At 42.9% G+C, this 20323-nt stretch overlaps 2 protein-coding genes across 2 annotated transcripts; both read right to left on the bottom strand.

Annotated features, from left to right (window-relative positions):
• Nucleotides 1-1675: 1675 nt before the first annotated feature.
• LOC121594339 (homeobox protein unplugged) lies at nt 1676-15667 on the bottom strand. The gene is made up of 4 exons (XM_041917495.1): nt 15340-15667; nt 9824-11398; nt 3194-3432; nt 1676-3123 (listed from the first exon to the last, which is right to left on the bottom strand). Exons 2-4 carry the CDS (start codon nt 10779-10781, stop codon nt 2563-2565), a joined length of 1758 nt encoding a protein of 585 aa, XP_041773429.1. The 5' UTR covers nt 10782-11398; nt 15340-15667; the 3' UTR covers nt 1676-2562.
• A 3399-nt stretch (nt 15668-19066) lies between these two features.
• LOC121592611 (dynactin subunit 6) lies at nt 19067-20036 on the bottom strand. The gene is made up of 2 exons (XM_041914236.1): nt 19930-20036; nt 19067-19855 (listed from the first exon to the last, which is right to left on the bottom strand). The coding sequence occupies exons 1-2, from the start codon at nt 19947-19949 to the stop codon at nt 19294-19296; spliced, it is 582 nt and encodes a 193-aa protein (XP_041770170.1). The 5' UTR covers nt 19950-20036; the 3' UTR covers nt 19067-19293.
• Nucleotides 20037-20323: the final 287 nt, after the last annotated feature.

Genomic DNA, 20323 nt, shown 5'->3' with positions numbered 1-20323 from the left:
TTCAAATTGATTACTATTATGCTGTTTCGTCTTGTTTCATTATTTCAAACTCTCAGCCTGTTTTGATTGATCGACGATCGATGACAGCAGACAGTAGTGCAGGCACTGAGCTTCACAAGAGCGTTCAAATTACTTACGCACCCGGTCGTTTTTCAAAGTGCGCAAAGAAAGTGCCCAAAATATGACATTAAATAAGTGGAAGAGGAAAAAAAACGACAATTATCTGCAGTTTGCTGTATTAAAACAAACGTAGCTATTTTTTTTAATGATCAGGCACAACAACGGGGCTGGGAAGCCATTCGGCAATAGAACTAGCCGGAACGGTGCCGAAAGCCCGTGTCATTTCACCTAAACGTCAGCTTTGGCAGGCTTCGTGTAGGATCAATCCCCTTTTCCTAATCGGTGTCATCGGTGTCGTCGGAACAGCCTCGCAATGACACGCCTGGACCCTGGAGTGGCAGCAATCCCACATCAAACCAGCCGGCTGCCCGGTGCCGCGCCCTCGGTCCTCGGTTCTCCAACGCCAATGAAACGTTAACCGTTGTTGTTCAGTTCGTTGCTATTGTATCTTTGCGCACAATAGGGCACAATGGTGCCTTTTTGGCTTTTGCCATGCCGCGGTGTGTGTGTGTGTGCCTGTGTGCCTTATGCAATAATGCCACGAACAGGCAAAAGGCGTGAGACACCTGGGATAATGAATGAGCTACCGGTAACAGGGGCGAGTGATTTAGGGGTTGTGTAGGACGACCCTACCACATCCAGCCGTAGCAACCCATGGAGCCATAGCAACGGTGTGTACAGGAGAGAAAGGAGCCATTCTTTGGTGAATGGTGGAACAATCTTAGACCGAAAGAGAGAGAGAGAGAAAGAGAGAGAGAGCACATACATACAGAAAGCACTTTCTTCCCCGTTGCCCTAAGCTACCCACAAAAGGCCACAATTTGGTGCGTGAAATTGTCCCACTTAGTCACGCCACTAGAATCTGTTGACTTTACGTGCCGTGCGTTAATCGATGCCCTTGTTATCCTGGCTTATTGCTTCCCGCTCTGTACACAAGCTGCGCCACGCACGCAAGGATCGTTCTGGCGGCGCTGGGATGAGGGTTTTTCTTAACCGATTTATTGGGATGAGCACACACGCACACACATAAACCGACAATTACGATGCGCAAAAACACGCACACACTCTCGCTCAGCTACGCGCAGACAGGCTTGCGCTACGGCGGGGTAATAAGGAACAATCATGAAGGGGGCAACAATTAATGTAATCACGCTGCAGCAGCCGCGGGAAATGGACGAGCGAGCGAACGAACAATCCCGCCCCGAAATCTCGCAACCCGATTGCGTTAACTCAACGGTGGAAAACAAAATCCCAACATATCGGATGAATGGTATGGGCGGGCTAGGAATTGTCGTTTCGTAGGAAAGAAAGCAATGGCGTTTCTGCCCCGAACAGGGCTTAATGTGTGGATTAATTATGCCTCATGGTAATTTATATGTATAGTACACGGGGTAAAGCAGTGTTTGCCCTTTTCCCATCCAGTTGGTTTGCGACAGTTTTTTTCGTGCTCATTATTTATGGTTAATTGGCAGATTAATGGTTTAAACTTTTTTCTCTTTCCTATTTAAAACACATAATTTTATACTTTTCCGTAAATTTTCGTGTTGATCTCATTGTTTATTGTTTTCTTACATCTCTTAACATTTCTTACACGTATTTAACGTTACTTAGCTTACTTTTGTATGGCTTTTTGTTATCATTTTCCTCGATTTGCTTTCCAGTGTGTACATCTCGTAGAAGTGCTCCATTTTTATCCTTTTTTTACTGAACAGTTTATTGCTTTTGTTGTATTTGCCCTCTTTTTAATTTGGATTACTCTTTTTTTATACAATTTAATAAGTATTTCTTTTCAATACTTCTCCCCGAAAATAGACTAGCTCCCCGAAAATAGAAGAAAAATAATTATTTCAAATAGAAACATTCGTAATAATTGAACATTAATTTACATAAACGAAACTAAAATAAAAAAGGGTTGTTTTAAAAATTCAACCCACAATTGTTCACTTCTAACTCTTACTTGTTCATCAATTTAAGTAATCAGTGTGTGCATTTAATACCACCACCATCGCCACCCATTCCACTTTACAACACAATGCCGGAAGCTGCAGTTTGTGTGGCTTAAGTTTATTAATTAATCATTTCAATCCACTTAATGCCACAGCAATTAGCGTTGATTTAAGAACGGGCAAAATGATGTTCATTTTGAGTGAATTGTACACACCAGCAGCTTCGAACTCGGCAACGAACAGAAGTATTTACCATCATGATGTACTTGTTGTTCCTGTTGTTAATTGTGCAATTGCAACACAACACCAATCAGTCTGTACACACTTTAATTGAACTGAGGGATGCATTTTTCACTTCCTTTTCATCACCATCACAGAACCCCCCTCCCAACGAGAGCATGGGTTAGAGTTAATCGTTTCTATTTCACAAAACTACAATTAGTGTGAGATACAGTGGAGTGCTTCTTCCATCTCCCGATCACGTACTGTACATATTTTAGAATGTTTTCGGATTAACTACGAGCGCGACCGGGTGGGAGGCACTGTGCGGTGGGCCAGCAAGTGAACACACGCCCATACCCAACTGGAACCCCACTCCAATGCTTGCTGTTCCTCCTCCACCACCACCACCACCTGTACCACTACTTTCGATGGAACTCTTTGAGGCACCCTCTGATGGTGGTGGTGCTGCTTGTAGCGTAGGTCCTGCTGGAAACGGAGGTTCCACCCTGTTGCTGGTTACTTCCGCGGATGGCACTACCTTCGAGAGGTGTTTGCTCAGCCCGAAACGCTCGAAACCGCCCGATTCCGCTAGCCCAAGGTCAGCCTTTCTCAGTTCCGCCTTCGGCCCAACCAGGTTCATCTTTTCCATCTGCTGGTGCTGCGATCGGATAGCGAATCGGTTCACATGCACCGGGATCGGCACAACGATCTTGTTCGCCGTTCCGGTTGTACCGGTGCCGGACCCACTGGCATTGCGATTGCCGAGACCGTGTGAATTGAGGCCCGCCTTGACCCGTTTCCACTTGGCACGACGGTTCTGGAACCAGATCTTGACCTACACCAGGAATGAACCGGGAAATTAAATTAAACGACAGCTCAAAGGAATGATCAATCAAACGACTTACCTGCACCTCGCTCAGCTTCAAGCTGGTCGCGATCTGGCTACGCTCCGTAAGGCTGAGGTACTTTTTGGCATGAAACTCTCGCTCCAGCTCCAGCAACTGTTCCGATGTGAAGGCGGTTCGGCGGCGACGGGATTTGGAGTTTTCCGCACCGCTGCCCGATTTGCCCGCCCGCCCAGAGGAGGACGAGTTTTGTGTGCAATCGTCCTCGGAACAGGCGTCCGAGTCGCTGTCACCGAGATCTGCAAAAAGGAAGTAGGTAACAAATTAGACTTAAGCTTAGAGATTAATCAATTTAGGAATTTACTAATTGTCTGGAAAAGTCAGTGAAGCAAAATTACTATATCGTGCTTGTTTTGCTTCATCTTATCTCCATCAAGAAAACAGCTTGAGGAACTGTTCCCAAAGAAAGTGACGATAATGGTACATATAACTTTTTCGTAGTTTTTTTGCAAATATTTTGATGAGTTCCCAAATAACAATACAAAATTATATCTCTAATTGTGCTTGCCGTGTTTTGGCAAAATGTTAAAAATACACCATGGTACAGCAATGGCAAAATGAACATATGTACTTGGGATTATGAGTTTTCACGAGCAAAGAGAGTTGGTTAGGCTAGATGTAAATAATGAAACAAATCTGTTTTAGCCTATAAGCTCAAATGATTAACTCGCACATTTCAATACTAGTTCATCAACATACCGGCTGAAACGATGTGGAATGAAATAAATTACCTATTTCTGATCTAAAATTTTAGGCATTTTATTCTTTATCATCTTTATTTATTGTGTTTTTTTTATTCATTTACAAATAGGAACAATGGTTCTTGGGCATCTTTTCTAATTCAGTTCAAAACGAATTGAAATAAATGAAGGTTTGCGAACCGTAGATATTTTATACATGGTACTAAGCCAATAAACCTGTTATATCTGTATATTCAGCACACTCAAATACATTCATTTAAATGCAATGCTGCACAATAACAAATAATACTAAATTTAATAGTGTTAAAACAGAACCAACTCAAAATAATGTTTAAAACATAGACCTTATAAACATAGACCGCGTCCCGCGATAGGCTTTTTCGGGTTAACAAGTGGCCCACCGAAAAGACGAGTGTGACACATTTGCCTTAGACCATTAGTGTGATTCGAATCTAGATCACGAAGTAAACGTAGTCGGGATACAAGCCCAGTACTGAGACTGTCATCATCAGGGTCAGGAGTGTTATGGCATCCGAATCGGCCGAAGTCGTTCGGAGTCACCCAGTGATTCTATTCACGCCTGAAGCGGATTTGAAGTAACAATTTGGAACCGTGAGTGCGTTCCAGAGGCCCATCACTAGTAGGGGAAGGTAGGTAAAGACGGACACGTTAAGGAAAATGGTAAAACTTTAAGGATATATAGGTGCAACAACCATGAAAATGTGCATACATTATCTTATACTTTTGTTTTATCAGAAAATGTGTTGAAACATTTAAGTTTCCATCGATTTTTGCGTTTTTTTTTTCATGAATGAAAAACATGATTTTTTTCGAACAGTTTTGAAATGTTAGGGTAAGACGGACACCTTATATGGGAAAGATGGATACCTTGAAGGGTAATATGGACACCTGTAGAAAACGTTGGAAAGTGAAGAGTTGTATTGTATTTTAACAAATTCTATCGCTTTTCACGTCCTGGTACGTTTAAAAAACAATTCTTGGCCAATTGTAACGACGATTCATTCAGTGGTGAATTTAGGAATTGTAAGCACTGCTTCTACTGTGAAGCAGAAGAACTTAGAATGCAGAATCTAATATTTTTTTAATGTCGGGCACTAACAGTAGACGTTGCACCAGCTTACAGAATAACAATTTAAATCTTCGCTTTAGGAAATTACTCCGCGGAAAGTCCGCGACCACAGCATATTTGAGGGACTTGTTAATAGGTCCAGCCATTTCTTACATAGAAGATTGAACTTTTTGATATCTGTAAATCCATAGAATCTCTCATCTATTCCTGAACGATTTGATATCAGTACTTTATCTTTTTTTTTATTAAAGTTGTCCAAGTCGTGGCAAGATATTGAATTTCGTGAAGCGCGTCATCAGCGCCGAGCGCGTAATAGCATAACGAATGTCTATTATTTTGACCGGTGTTTCATTTCTCGCTTATTTCAATAATGTCTCTAGTTGCTGATTGGTTTATACCTTGGAAATACCCTTATTTAAGGTATTTGAAGAAATATATTCATCTTCAATTGATATAAGAAGTAAAATAACTCAACAAAATCGATGTCCATCTTTCCCTATGACAAAGTGTCTTTCCCGCTTTAGTGTCAGGATGATCAAACCACCCGAAAACAAGATTTTTTATTGCTTTCATTCTCGTTCTTTCGCCAGTTTTTTCGTTAATGATCACGACAACTCATTTATGAAATAAAACTTCCGGAAATATACACAATACAAGTTGTAGAGCTTAAGATCCGCAGTAGTCAAATTAGATCCACAAGGGTGCGCACGATTGAAAATATGTTTTGTTCGTGGATTTAACCAATTTTGCTTATATTATGCCAAAAATGTTCTCAAATGTGTTGTTTTACCTTCAGTTTGGATTCTACATTGTTGAATTACTCGAAAGTTGCCATTTTCATGCATTTATGAAAAGTGTCCATCTTACCCGCAGTGTCCGTCTTTACCTACCTTCCCCTATTTCTTCCAGACGTAACAATCCTCGTAATCTAGTTGGCCTAGTAGAAGCATTCTAAATCTGTTTGTATCACGAACGCTCCCCAAATAACCAAGATACCGAAAATGCCACCAATTTCCTGTACTAAAAATCCAGTTGCATCGAAACAAAGCCAAAAAAAAACTGTCAGTTTGATGGGTAAATTGTAGATGTGTACAGAAGCGGCCACATCAATGTTTGTTGAAGTCAGTTTTTTATGTACGCGTAATTCATTTGCTCGACATATATCACCCCAAAATGTATTTAATTGTGCAAAGGAAGTAATGAAACTTGTGTGTTTAAGTTAATTTGTTGTGAAACATATTTGTGTAAGATGTGCATGCGTGTGTTTGTTTACTTGCAAATGGACTTTCTCATTTCGCTGGTCAGTGCATAGCTTATTTATATATTAATAATATTGGCGAAGTTGTGCAGTGCCGTAAGTGGATGAATTAAAGCAATTGAGAGGTTAAAATTAACATGTTAACCTTAACATGTTTGGAAAAGGTGGACCAAGCGCGGCCAAGGTCAATACATCTTATCAGAACTGACAGCTCCAATTGTTCTAAGATTTGGTGGGTTAACAACTGAATCAACCACCACTAACCCACGTGGGTTTGAAGTGACTTTACAGTAGGTTAAGACCGATTTGGTTATTTGGGTCCTGACGGTAGAATATTAATTTTATTGGAAGCTTGGCACCTACATGTCTACATTCGCACCCTTTAAAGTACACATCCTCACACAGTTCATTACCGTTGATCACTTAGCAAAACAAACCATCTTGATAGCTCTGCTGCGGTGAAAAAAAGACACCCTCCTGCTGCAAGCGTAAGAAACAGTAATCCCACCAATTTGTACCCATGCTTGAACTCTAATCTGTGCGTGAAAAATCATTGCCCATTTCCCACCAAACACAAACGTCCACCCCTGAAGCAGTTGCTTCCCCCTTCACACACCACTTACAAAATATCGCTGCCCTATCTCGCAGCTTCCCTCCCTCTACCCACACACACACAACAGAAGAAAAAACGGCACCACAACAGTCAGCGACTGCCAAATGACTCACGACACCACAAACGCACGGGATGCCACACAAGAAAAGCGCCACTTTTCATTACCGCCTACAATGAAAGTCAATTTAGGCCGCAGGCTCAACGCAACAACAACGACGGGATAGAGAGACTTACTTTGCGGTCGCGTGTGTGAGCTCGGTAATCAAATCATAATTCCTTCCCGCCGAGATTTGCCACGTGATCGAACGATGGCTAAAAAAGGGGGCCCCAGTAAAGAAGGCCAGCAAGAAATGGCAGGGCAGAGGGGGGATGTGGTTGAACAGTTTGTAAATTATTCATAATCTGTTTAAGTGAATATTATCGCCCTCCTTCCGGTGGCGAGGGATGCGAGCGTAAGGACGATGGACCGATGGGTATGGGACGGTAGCTGGCTGGCTCGCTGGCTGGTGGGAGGTTTTCCGGAACAGTACATGACAGCTGCTGCTGGGACACTTTCCCTTCGTTTATACGCACATTAAAATTGCTATTAAGCGCATAACGAATGAAGCAGAGCAGAGGGTAAGGAGGCGCAAAATGTCAGTTGTTCGTACAATTTATCGGATAGCAAGATGGTTAAAGGATCTCGACGGCCCGCAGACGATCGAGTACCTTGGAAGGACACTTTGTGCTTCAGATTACAAATCCTATGAAGTTGAGTATATTTTACTGTAAAATAACTTGCAGTACCCGTAAAGTTTCATTTGTGCTAAAAGTGTCTTTTTTAGAGTTTTAAGTTGTCATTACTTGACTTGGCCACATGAGCTAAAGACTCTATCAAACAAAAATAAGTGTTTAGATGAAAATTTGGCTTATTGTATGCTAAGCAATTTACAATAAACCCTTAAAATCTGGATTGAAATGCTTAAAATATAAATAAGACCCGAATAGGATTTCAAAGGATTGTTTACGTTCTGCATCGTAGTCACAAGTTGACTTCGTTCACAAATTGTTCGTAAATCGTAATGTATCCAAAGTGATTGTATGAACAATTTTTAATTAAATTACTTTGATATTAATCATATCCGTTTTACGAAACTAATACTAACCAAAACAGTCATTTTTCATGATTTAATGACATTCTGAGAAGATCTGTAACCCTTATCGCTCATGAAAACTAAATTAGGATCACGAATGAGGTACGTTTGCAGCCATAATCTTAGCTGTACGTTGTTTTTGCTCTAATCATGGTGTTTATGAAAAATTTTGTACACCCAAAAAAGGACAGGCAAAGTATGATAATCTTTAATTATATTTAAAAAAAACTTTATTGATGCTTGAAACATGTACAGGGTTTCCATAGTATTTTGGATGTTTCCCGAAATATTTTCCCTTTTGATGTATTGGATTTTAGGATCATTTATATGCTATAGGTATTGCAATAGGATGATTTCTATCAATCGTGGGAACGATCCAAAAATATACGAGAAACGGTGAATAAACCGTTACATGAACCCCAAAAATTACGAGAAACTAACCAAAATCAATCATGGGAAATCTTGTATCCAACGAAAGGTATCAAAAGGTTAAGACTAGCATGAGAATTGGCCAAGATACTTGATCAATTTAGTGATCCTCACTGTTCTTGCTTATGGTGTTGAGCTGGTTTGTGAAGCCTCCTTAGAAGCGAACTAACCGAGATTGTTAAAGATAAATCTGAGATTGTTATCACTTGTAGATCACTTCTTTCAAAGCGGTCGGATACCATTATACGTTGACACGTCTGCTCCTATTAACGCCGGATGTGATTCTATTTACATCCTGGGCGCACACATATTCGTTCCTCACACACTACTCTACAAAATCTCTAAAGATAATACCACAAAGCCTATTATTATTAAATTGAGACCTATCAAGTTTTAACTTCTACTCATTCAAAATGCCCATTTTAATGCACCATTTGAACACGTTTTGTTTCTTTTCTTTTCAATATAACAACTATTCATTCTTCTTGTTTTTGTTTGCTATGCCGTCTCAGGAATAATGTAAGGAATAACTCGTATAGGGCGTCATTATCCTTACTTGGGCGACTAATATACCTAGTATCGCCTATCCAACTAATTGATTGAACACCAAATCACCAATAGGGCTAACTAATAGGGCTATTAACTAATAGGGATATTGGCTGACCCATCACCCCAACCGACTTAGTTTAGCTACCACTTCACGTACGGAATTAACGGCAATAAACAGCTCTTCGACGGTCCCGTGTTTCGGTCCTCAACTCGAACGACTAATTAACATGCCCGTCATGGGTTCAAGTCTAGGATGGACCGTCCCCTCGTAGCAAGGATTAACTATCCGGCTGCGTGGTAATGAATTAAGTCTCGAATTAAGTACCAGGCCGGCATATCGGCGAAAAGCGTTACGCCAAACAGAAGACGAACACCCCTTCGGCTTGCTAGCATTCATATTCCGTAAGTGAAAAACTTTTTAAAATTTTAACATTAATAAAAATACCCAAAGCCTGAATCGTATCTACAGAGATGGAGAGTATAACATCACATTACCTTTACTCCTTCATTGCGCTGAATTAAACTTACAAACTATCCTTTAAAATAATCAGTTAGATAGTATCACCCTTTAAGTGTGATTTAATTAACTGAGGTGATATCGCCCTTTGATCAATTAAATCTACTCGCTTCTACATCCTAAGAAGCACATCGCTAACAACCGTCTTCCGACAGTAAAATAGAACACCCTCCTTTAAAGTGACTGCACCAAATCAAATTAAATCATGACAAATCACATTCGATTGAATCACAACCAGCAACAACAACCCCTTTCCCTGTGGACGCCTCTCGAGAGACACTCCAAGGCGAAGAAAACCCACATTTCTGTCGACTCACTCGACCCATCATTAATAACTTACCGGTCGTTTTGCCGCATCCGGACGGTGAAAGTGTCAGACTAATGTCATCGCTGTATGCCGACCCGTCCGCACTCTCGCCCCCGTCCTCGATGGTCGGGCGTGTTCGCTCCTCATCCTCCGGCCCACCGTCACTGCCCGGGTCAATCGTTTCGCCCGGCGACTGCGGTTGGTGATGGAGTTGGCCATTCCCGGTGCCAGGATTCACGCCATTCGGTTCCAGCGTTGCTCCAGTAGTATATCCTGTGCCCGGTGAGGACGGTGTGAGGTAGCGTGGCTGTTGCTGCTGCTGCTGCTGCTGCTGCTGCTGGTGATGGTAGACAGCGTACACCTTCGACAGCAGATCCACCTCGGTTGGGAACAATTTATCGCCACTTCGAGCACCCCTCGGACTGGACGGTCTCGTCGGTAGCACACCACCACCACCCGACGGCTGTTCGGCCGCTGGGTACGTCCCCGGGCAGGGTTCGATCCCCCCCGGGTGCGATTTATTTCCTCCACTCGAGTGGTGGTGAAACAGAAGGGAGGACAATTTTTCATTCGCTGCCTGGGACAGATAGCGCCCAGCAGTCGGCAGTCCCGTACTCCACGGATGGTACAGTGGTGGAAAGGAGCTGAAAGAAAGCATGGCCGCACTGTAGCCGGCGGCAGCAGCCGCAGCTAGATAGTGTTGCTGCTGCTGCTGCTGCTGCTGCTGCTGCTGTGATGTCTCCAGCAGGAGACCACCGTAACCGGGTGGAACGTTTGGTCCTGCTGCCGGCGGTGAACACGACCCATGATGATCGCCGGGATCGATCTCGGGTGAGGAGGATCCAGCGCCCGCACTACGCCGCCGTTTGACCGCGATGAGGTTCTCTATGCTAAAGGAGGAACTGGGCAGCGGGCGGGAAAACTTGACGTCCGTCACACCACACACCACCGACCCGACCGGTGCCGGCTGGACGGTGGAGAGTTTATCCATGATTTCAGTGCCGCCGTTTAAACCCGTTTAAATCCTTAATCACCGCGGCATAGGTAATCGGAAGTGTCACTCACACACAACACTGCACAGGAAATGGATGAAACTACAGGGAAAATATGCACAAACACACACACTCTCTGCACAGCACACGATCATACGCAACACGCTCTGCGCCACACGCAATCGGACGACCCTTTGCGGAGGGAACTTTTCGACTGACTGACTCGCTGGCGGGCTGACTGTTGCTGTTGCAGCGGACGGTGCTTGGCTGTCGCTTGGTATTCGTATTCGTATATATTCGTTTCCTTTCCGCTACCATCGGCATCGTATGCGGCATGGTGTTGTACCGTTTCTTTCTCGATCCAGCTCGGTTAGCGAATTAGAAGGACACTCCTCCATTGTGAGCAGGATAATGCGGTATGGATTTGTTTGTACACACACCGCAGCAAAGGCACACTCTTAGCGATGGTGGTTGTTAGTGGGATGTGAACAAAGTACACTTAATACATAACGACTTCATCTAAATGACCTTCGATTGTCGATTGTTCTGGCGAGCCCAAAGTGTGAACGTTTGTGTTTGTGGTCCAAGGGAAAGGAGTGGGTTTATTAAAGCATTCCTGCAAACATGTCGTATTGGGCCGAATAATGAAATAATTAAAAGAGAAACAGTTGACTTTAGAGTGACTTTCTTTAATAGAAGACAATCAATAGTTGTGGTGAAGTGTATTTGATGATTTTTGAAGGAAAGAATGGCAACTTTCTCTATTTTTGATTAATCAGATGAACATTCGGTTGCCTAAAAACTATCTACCATGCTTCCCTTTTCGCCACAGTGTTGATGAAAATAAAGTAGTGAAATATAAACAATAGATATACATAAAAAAATATTTAAAATAATAAAATGTAAGCTTTCACGCCAACAATATCACGATGGAACATGTTTAAAGTTTGTTTGCCCCTCTTTTCAACCCCTTTTTTGCGTATTTTGGTCTTAAATATACAATACATATGTTGAAAAAAAAATTAATGTAGTTGTCTCTCGACTAAACTATTAAAACATTTAAACCATTTTAGATGACTGTGTATCAAGGGTGTATGAATAAGTTTTGCTAATATAAAGGAAGAAAATATGACAGCTTTTTCTACACCAATAATAGATTTAATTACAAAATTATTTGAAAGAGTTTCAGCTAACGATTGAAAGGCTTGAAATATCGGTTAATCGCTCGACATTTTTAATTGTTAAAAACATTTTGATTCATTAATCCATCACTAAGAGTACTAAAAATATTACTAAAAATATGTAGAATTATGATCAATTATGAAATAAAAATAAGTTCAAAATGACTTCAATAAAATTGATCCGTAGTCGATACAAACACCCTTTAATAATATGTTTAATTATTTAACAAATAAAATTCAAACAAAATTTATTAAAAAGTCAAATAAATACCTCTGTTAAACAAACTACTCAAACATTGCATTTCATTGATGTTGAACAATCTTTAGGTCCGTTGATTTGTACTGTAAGCAGATAAATAAATATTTCACACACACAAAACAAACCACCGCCTCCACTCCCGATATGTCTCCACCAACTCCACCATTTTCTGTGCTGTGCAAATATATTTTTTATATGTTCCATACCCACCCCACGAGCACCCAGCTAACGAGCGAGCAATAAAAATGACTTTTTAATTGCTAGACAATTTCGGTCCTGGCTACAACATTGTAGTGACTTGCCAAGGGAGCGGAATTGTTCGACACACAATGCCAGCCACACGGGTAGCACTAATTTGTTGCTGACAGTGAACAGCGCGAGCAAAACGGGGCCGCAATTTCACTTCTGCGGGCGAGGATTGTGGAAAAGTTGTAGAAAAAACAGTTACGACTACCGCAATCCAACGCAGTAGCCTACGCCTACTTCACGCAAATACGCACGCACGCGCGTTTTCGCACTACCAGCCGTAAGGACCCACCGGTAGGTGGCGCTATTTTGATGGAAAACTGTAAGGCAACGTGCCGTATGCTTTGTCCTTTGTGGTGCATAGTGCAGGCGAGCGTAGATGAAGTTGAAAAAGGGGGCGGAGCTATACTTCATATTAGGAAACAAGGGAGACGGGACCGTTATTCTATCGTTCTATCGAGCGTCGTACAGCACAATGAACACAGGACAGAATCTACATAAGCATTTGATACTATTTTTAACCCAAAAAAATGTATATACGTCATGCGGCTAATGATGATCTAATTATCGGTCGGAAGTGACATTAGATAAACGGTGTTGAAAGTTTAACTTCCAATTAAATGGTACAACTCTCGTGAGTACCAGCTTTTGCCTATTCTTTGTTTTTCATATTTTATAGAGACTTTGGTTGGCTTATTGGATCATTTACCTATTTAAATAAAAACTTAAATCTAATGTTAGTAAATAACTTTCTTCTTTGCGCGCCATTTTCTGCATGTAGTTACCTTATCTCGAGTTATTTGACATATTATTGTATTCTTATTCTTATTATCATATTCAAATTCAAAAACTTTAGCTAGGTTGGGGTAATTTTTTTCTAAATAATGATAAAAAGTATTTAAATCAATACTATACTTAATAATAATAACAAGAAAAAAGCTCCACAATTATATTTAGAGGCAAATAATTATTATTTACATTGAAATTACAAATTCAATTATGCCTCATCCCATCCTTTTCCGCTACAAAAGAAAGGAGTGTATGGGTTTTCGCCCGCACCATGTAATTTGTATTACCCTTTAAGGACCTCCTGCTACTTTCTCGCATATGCCCAAAACAGCAACGTACAAAAACCCTTCCTCGATAATGATAGTTCCAGTACCAAAAACCTTACCAGTTGCTGTCCTACAGACATCCCTATAATTCACCTTGCGGTGCGTACCTACTCGAAGCGGAACCAGAAAAGGTCAGCGGATACTTATGTTCTTTTAATTGATTACAAATGTACCGCACTTTCCGCGTGTGGTGGTGACACACGATGCTGTCCACCCGGTTACACCCGGTTTCGCCGTACACATCAATTATCTAGCCAGCATGCGCAACAAACAATCGTGCGATAGAAAAACGGACACATATGGTATATAAAAAAAGTATATGTTGACCAACAGTTTCCACCACTTTCCAAGAACCAATCAATATGAGTAAGCGAGAGAGAGAGAAAGGATAGACAAAGAGGGAAAGCGGGTGAATGTTTTTCCATGTTTTCAAATCAATAGTGTACTCACATAAACGATGCTTGTTCAATTAATCAAATATTGAAAACAATTACGAAACACACGCGGAGAAAAGTGGAAAAACAGAGCAGGGGAAGAAAAAAACACATGAAAGCTTTTTGCAGGATAGGTTTGGCTGTGGGAAAGGAATGATCCAATTCGCACATGTTGCAGTCAATTATGCCAATTTGTTTTGTTTAAAGTGACCCGGATAGTGTAGTGTAAACATTGAATAGCTTCCGGAATGGAACATTTTTAATGGAAAACTAAAGCTTTTACATTCTGATTCTGAATTCAAGCTGAGGCTGTGATAAATTGAACAATGAAAGGACTCTGAAATCATCATCAAAATCTATAATTTACCTTTAATAGTTCCTGAATCGATATCCATATGCTGGATCTAATTTTCCACCTGTATTGGTTCTGGAGCTTACATGATTCCCATCCCATACCGATCCTTGAAATTTATCCGAACCCATTCCGGTCCTGAACCTGAGCCTTAACCCATACCAGTCCAGTAATGGATCCTAAACATATCCTGGAACTGGTACCAATGTCTATATCAGTCCTGGAATTACTGCATCGGACCTGAAATAGCGATTATTTTTAGTTCCAGTTTAAAAACAGTACTTGCATCTTTCTCAGTCACGGGACGGTTCACAAACTTGACCTGGTTCCGGAACAGATACAGTACCTACTCCGATCCGGTAACTGATTTTGCTATCATACTTGTCAATGAAGAACCGTTCATGGAAACAATGAATGTCAATGAACCGTTCATGAGAACAACTTCTTTTTTTTATAATTGGATATAAACAATCAGCGAAGAAGAAAGCGCTCAATGGTGTGTGTTGATAGTGCATGCAGGTAAAAGGTGAAGTATCTCCGTGCCTGGATGCAAGTCTCGTTTCGCACCATTTCGCAATCAAATTCAGCGAAGAAATATAGCCATCCAAGAAGCCGGGAAGGAACAAAACTAAACTCTTATTAGAATTTCTGCAAGGTAAGACCAAGGTGCCTAGATAGACTACAGGTCCTTGGCTCTGATTTTGGTAGCCATGTTGGATGGCGATTTCAATGGGGATTGGCAAATAGGAGGGACTACGGATGGTTGCTAAGGATTTTTTTTTAATTCAGGAAGGAACAAGTTCGACTTTAACTAAGACCAAATGCCTTCATTTGATCAGTACAAAGCCAAGCACCAAACGATAATATTCATCAACAACAAATATGCTTAAACAAACGGAAAACACACATGTTTTTGATAATGTAAATACCTCTACATAATTACATCCCTTTTCCAACAACCACTACCCACCTTACAATAATTTATTAATGTGCGTGTGTGTTTGCGTGTGTTCACCGGAATTTATAAAAACCACAAAAGCCAATTCTGTCAACATTCTTTCAACGGCACACATTCCACTCGCACACTTTGCATCTTCCCCTGTTGCCGTTGCTAATGCTAATTGCTACTTAGTGTAACACAGTATTCCTCTTACCAAACGGCACCACACTTCACGACTGTGAGCACGAAAGCTGCGCGTCATCACAAACGTTTTCATTTTTGGAGTGAAAAATTCCGTTCACCCTGGCGTACGCTAACACGGCGTGAAATTAAACTAGACACACACACACACACACATACAGCGTTCCGTTCACAAGCGCCTAACGAGCGGCAAATCCTGTGCAACGCACAGCTCACTTGACGTCACGGCTCACTTGATCATACCGCAGAATGGAAAGAAAATGCATCTTGAAATGAAGCTGCATCATTCAACGCGCCCCGGCATTGCAAGCGCATTGGGAACGACGAGAAAGGAGGGGGGAGGTGTTCTTGGGAGTGTTGAAAATTAAATTTAAATTTTCATCTCATTAATTACCACCAACGAGCTGTGGCTGATGGCAAGAACGTGTGAAATTATAGCACGGATGCGTTGCATGCATTTTCGCGCGCAGTGTCGGATGTTTGCAGTCTGAACGTCGCTGTACAGTGAAAAACAAATAAACACTGTTGGTTTTTGGCGTCAAATTGCCACTGTTGAGTGGTGGAATTTTAAGCATCATCGTGAATGACATAGAAGGGCAAAATAAGCTAGTTACAGTATTAATTTGGTGCCCCCTTTTCCGCACACCAACTGTTTACGAACTGCACGCCATCTAGCGGTGGGTAACATTACTTAGTAACGCCTTTCCCCAAGCAAACTTCTCTAAATTCAAACCATCAACCAACCCCCGGACAGTTTATGATTAAGTTATAGCCCTTAATAATCGTCAGCAAGACGCACATTTGCTGGCGGTAATTCCAACCGCAAAGTCAGCATCAAACGAGGCCGCCATCAAACGTAGTCCCTGTCTCTGCCATCACAAGCAACGGATATGCATCGTAAAATTTAAAGGAAACACACACACATCATAAATTGAACTCCCCCCTCTACCTCCCTCAAACGTACGCACCCCCTCACAGGTGGCTTATTGAACTTTTAATAATTGCTTAAAATTCCTTCGTAAATTAATTTTGTCCCAACCTTCGAACAGTTTAGCGAGAAGCTTCCCACAGCCCACCACCAACAAACGATTGTGCCGCTGCTACCGCAGGCAACGATGCCAGACAGACCGACGGATCGGTCTGGAATGCCATCTGTGCATATTAATTACCCATCACGTCGGTCGGACTGCGCCTTTTTACGCTTCAAATATTCTTTCGCGGTGACACTGCATTCGCCCTTTGCGGAGAGAATGCGGTAGCGGCGGTGCTGATGCTTCTGCTATTGCCAATGGTAACCTGGAGATCTGGTGCCTCAGACAACGGGCAGCACAGTTACTGATTGGATGTTCTTTGTAGCCATGGCGGCGTCTGATGGTTTGCTGTGGCGTATTGTTTTTGCGCATTCTTCTCGCGTATTCTCCCGTATTTCCTCTGCATTTCACTAAGAAAAGGGCCATCGAATGAAGCTTAGGTGCGGGCATTTCTGGGGTGTGAAGACTAGAAATCGCCTGTGACCTGAAATGTAATCTAGTTCGTGCAAATGCGCACAAAGCATTATTTAAACGTTATTCCAAACGACACTTTTTCATAGAGTTTTGTGCTCAAAACACCAGTTACACAATTAAATAGGAAGTATTTTCTTACAAGAATGTTTTAATTGACGAGATGTATGCAAGCAATATTCCCTTTTTCCCTATATATGGTTGATGAGGCTGACAATCTAGAACATATGGAAGCTGGAAGCTTCATGGAAGTTTAATTCGGATACTCCAAGAGCCAATATTTCTCAATTTTATGTTAAAATGAAAAAGTATGTAAAGTTTAAGAATAAAGATAATGTGTAAATAGTAGTGGTGAGTCAGAGTCGAAACCAAATCCGACCCGTGGGGTGAAGCGAGTTTGGGTCGAGTATTGAACCTACTTGGATCATTCGAGTCTGCCCGAATTCGCTGCATCCACGGGTCGGACTGAACCTTGGGAAAACCCGAACTCGCTGCATCAACGGGTGGGAGTTAGTGATGTGCTCTTTGGAGCACACTCCACGACTCCGATCCGAATCCGGCTATTGTAAGTACGATTCCAACTCCGACAAAATCCGACCCACTAGTCCCACATTGATTCGGAGTCGTCTGGTGCCGTTCGTATTTGCTCGGAGTCGTTTTTGAGTTGTCCGGAGTCGTCCAGAGTCGTCCGGACACGTTCGGAATCGCCCAGAGTCACCTGGAGTCGTCCGGAGTCATCCCGAGTGTTCCGGAGTCGCCTCAAGTCATTAGGAGTTATTCGGTGTCGCCCAAAGTCGATCGGAGTCGACTGGAGTCGGTCGGATTCAATCGGAGCCGTCTGGTGCAATGTGCTTGTGCTTGTGATCAGGTATTTAATTTCGTTGCGTTTTCTTGTCTTACACCTTCCGTGTGCACTTCGTATTAAGGTCTTTGTTTCAAAGGCCGATTCCGGACAACTCCGGACAGCTCCCAACGACTCAGAATGACTCCAAACTAGTGATGTGCTGTATGGAGCGCACCCACGACTCCGATCCGACTCCGACTATTGTTAGTTTGATTCCGACTCCGGCAAAATGGAACCACTAGATCCGCCCGGAGTCGTTCGGAGTCGTCCGGAGTCGACCGGAGTCGTCCGGAGTCGACCGGAGTCGTCCGGAGTCGACCGGAGTCGTCCGGAGTCAACGACTCCGAACGACTCCGAACGACTCCGACTCCGAACGACTCCGGACGACTCCGAACGACTCCGGACGACTCCGAACGACTCCAAACGACTCCAAACGACTCCAAACGACTCCGACTCCAGGCGACTCCGGGCGACTCTGGACGACTCCGAACAACTCCGACGACTCCGAACGACTCCGGGCGACTGCGGGCGACTCCGGACGACTTCGAACGACTCCGACGACTCCGAACGACTCGAAACGACTCCGAACGACTCCGGACAACTCCGGCTCCGGGCGACTCCGGACGACTCCGGATGACTCCGAACGACTCCGGATGACTCCGGATGTCTCCGACTCCGGGCGACTCCGGGCGACTCCGTACGACTCCGGACGATTCCGAATGACTGCGGATATTGCAGCGCGGACCTACCTTCCGGAGTCGATTTCGAATTTATCGGAGTCGTATCGTAGTCGACTCCGGATTTTTGCCAACTTTACCCATCACTACTCCAAACGATATCGGATAACTCTGGCTCCGAACGATTCCAGTCGACTCCGCACGACTCCGAATCTGAACAACTCCGGAAAACTCCATGCGATTCCAAACAATTCCGGATGATGCGGAACCTACCTTCCGGTTCCGAAATTATCGTACTCGGATCGGAGTCGACTCCGAATTTTGTCAAACTTTACCCATCACTAGTCGGAGTAGCTTATGCTTTCTTGCACCTACTGAACCTCCATTGTACCTTTAGGGTCGACCCGACCAACTGCGACCCGGATGACTCCGACCCGGTAGGTTTGGGTCGTCCCGCCCATGCCTAGTAGATAACCTTTTCCTAGTAATAAGATTAACGAGACAAAAACGTTGAAAAAGATCCAAACATAAAATTATTATGAAAAAGAACCTCAAGATTCCACTGCAAGCAAGCTTTATTAAGTTAGCTTTCAAATTAAACCTTTAACCTTCGGCACGACGATTACACACACGTACGCAATAATTAAATTACTAAATAAACATGAAAAGCGAAAATTATATGGAACGGAATATTCATGAAACCTACACGCTAAGTGTGCACGACCGACTGCAATGAGTAACCTACATTTCCCCCGTTTCTCTAAACCTGTTCCCGTGCCTTTTTTGGATCATAGTTCGCCTTCCGTAGATGGTGATAGTTGGGCAGTATTTTCCGCAAATAGTCCAGCTGTATCATTTGTGTTTTCTGCTTGTCCATCGCTTCCCGCTGCATGCACTGGGCCTCATACACGATCGTCTTATCCGGCAGTGTTTGCTGACCAACTAGCCGGCACCCGGCACCGATAACGCACCCACTACCAATGGTAACGTCCGCCGACACGTAGCTCTTGCACTCGAACACATTCCGTTCGCCGATCGAAAGTGCCTCCACCGTGCAACCTACCTCGAACACATTGTCCGGCCCGATTATCAGCGGCTTTGCCGTACCTTCCGCCTTCAGTGCGCCGTGGTCCGGGTGATTCTCCGGTATCCGGTACCGCAACGTTGCGTACTCCTCCACGATACAGTTCTCCCCCAGCACGATCGGTCCCGACTCGGCAATGATGGTGGAGCACGGATGGATGACGCATCCGGCGGAGATCGTGATGTCACCCCGCAGATTGCTGTCCTCGCACACCATCGAGCGGGGCATTATTTTGAAGCTGAAACATAGCGTTTGAATGGTAGAGTTTCCTTCCTCGAGTGCCAATTGATCTAAAACAATGTAAAAACTTACTCATTTCGCACAATATTCATTTCGAATCGTTCCGGTCTGCTGTGGAGTTGGACGTAAACAGTAAATAAACCGTTGTTGACATTGCAAGCTGTCAAATCAGCTGTCAAAACCCCTGCACGGCTGTCCCGTACTGAACACGCGCGTGTGCGATTTGAAATGACGTCATAGTAGGTTTTGCAGTGTTGCAATGAAAGAGACAACAATAGCGCGGAATCAAGAGGTTCGTTATTTCATTTGAATTTATAATCTTGGTACGAAAAATTGTTTCTCATATGAAGAGTTTCACTTTAAGTATAAAATAAGTGTTCGAATTTTTATGAAACACCGATAGAAAAAATATTTTTAAACAAATATTTTATTGTAACAATTTTTTCCCCCATTTCCTGTACACCAG

The sequence above is a fragment of the Anopheles merus genome, chromosome 2L, assembly GCF_017562075.2.
Source record: "Anopheles merus strain MAF chromosome 2L, AmerM5.1, whole genome shotgun sequence".
NCBI lineage: Eukaryota > Metazoa > Arthropoda > Insecta > Diptera > Culicidae > Anopheles > Anopheles merus.
The sequence above is the reverse complement of the archived record's forward strand: the minus strand, read 5'-3'. Positions and strand labels throughout refer to the sequence as shown.

Excerpts from the sequence above, each read along its gene's own strand:
- LOC121594339 (XM_041917495.1), bottom strand. The coding sequence starts at position 10,781 with ATGGATAAACTCTCCACCGTCCAGCCGGCACCGGTCGGGTCGGTGGTG. Across the intron at positions 3,433-9,823 it reads CGGATGCGGCAAAACGACCG|ATCTCGGTGACAGCGACTCG; the intron begins GTAAGTTATTAA and ends TCCTTTTTGCAG. Across the intron at positions 3,124-3,193 it reads TGAAGCTGAGCGAGGTGCAG|GTCAAGATCTGGTTCCAGAA; the intron begins GTAAGTCGTTTG and ends TTCCTGGTGTAG.
- LOC121592611 (XM_041914236.1), bottom strand. The coding sequence starts at position 19,949 with ATGAATATTGTGCGAAATGA. Across the intron at positions 19,856-19,929 it reads ATGAATATTGTGCGAAATGA|CTTCAAAATAATGCCCCGCT; the intron begins GTAAGTTTTTAC and ends GCTATGTTTCAG.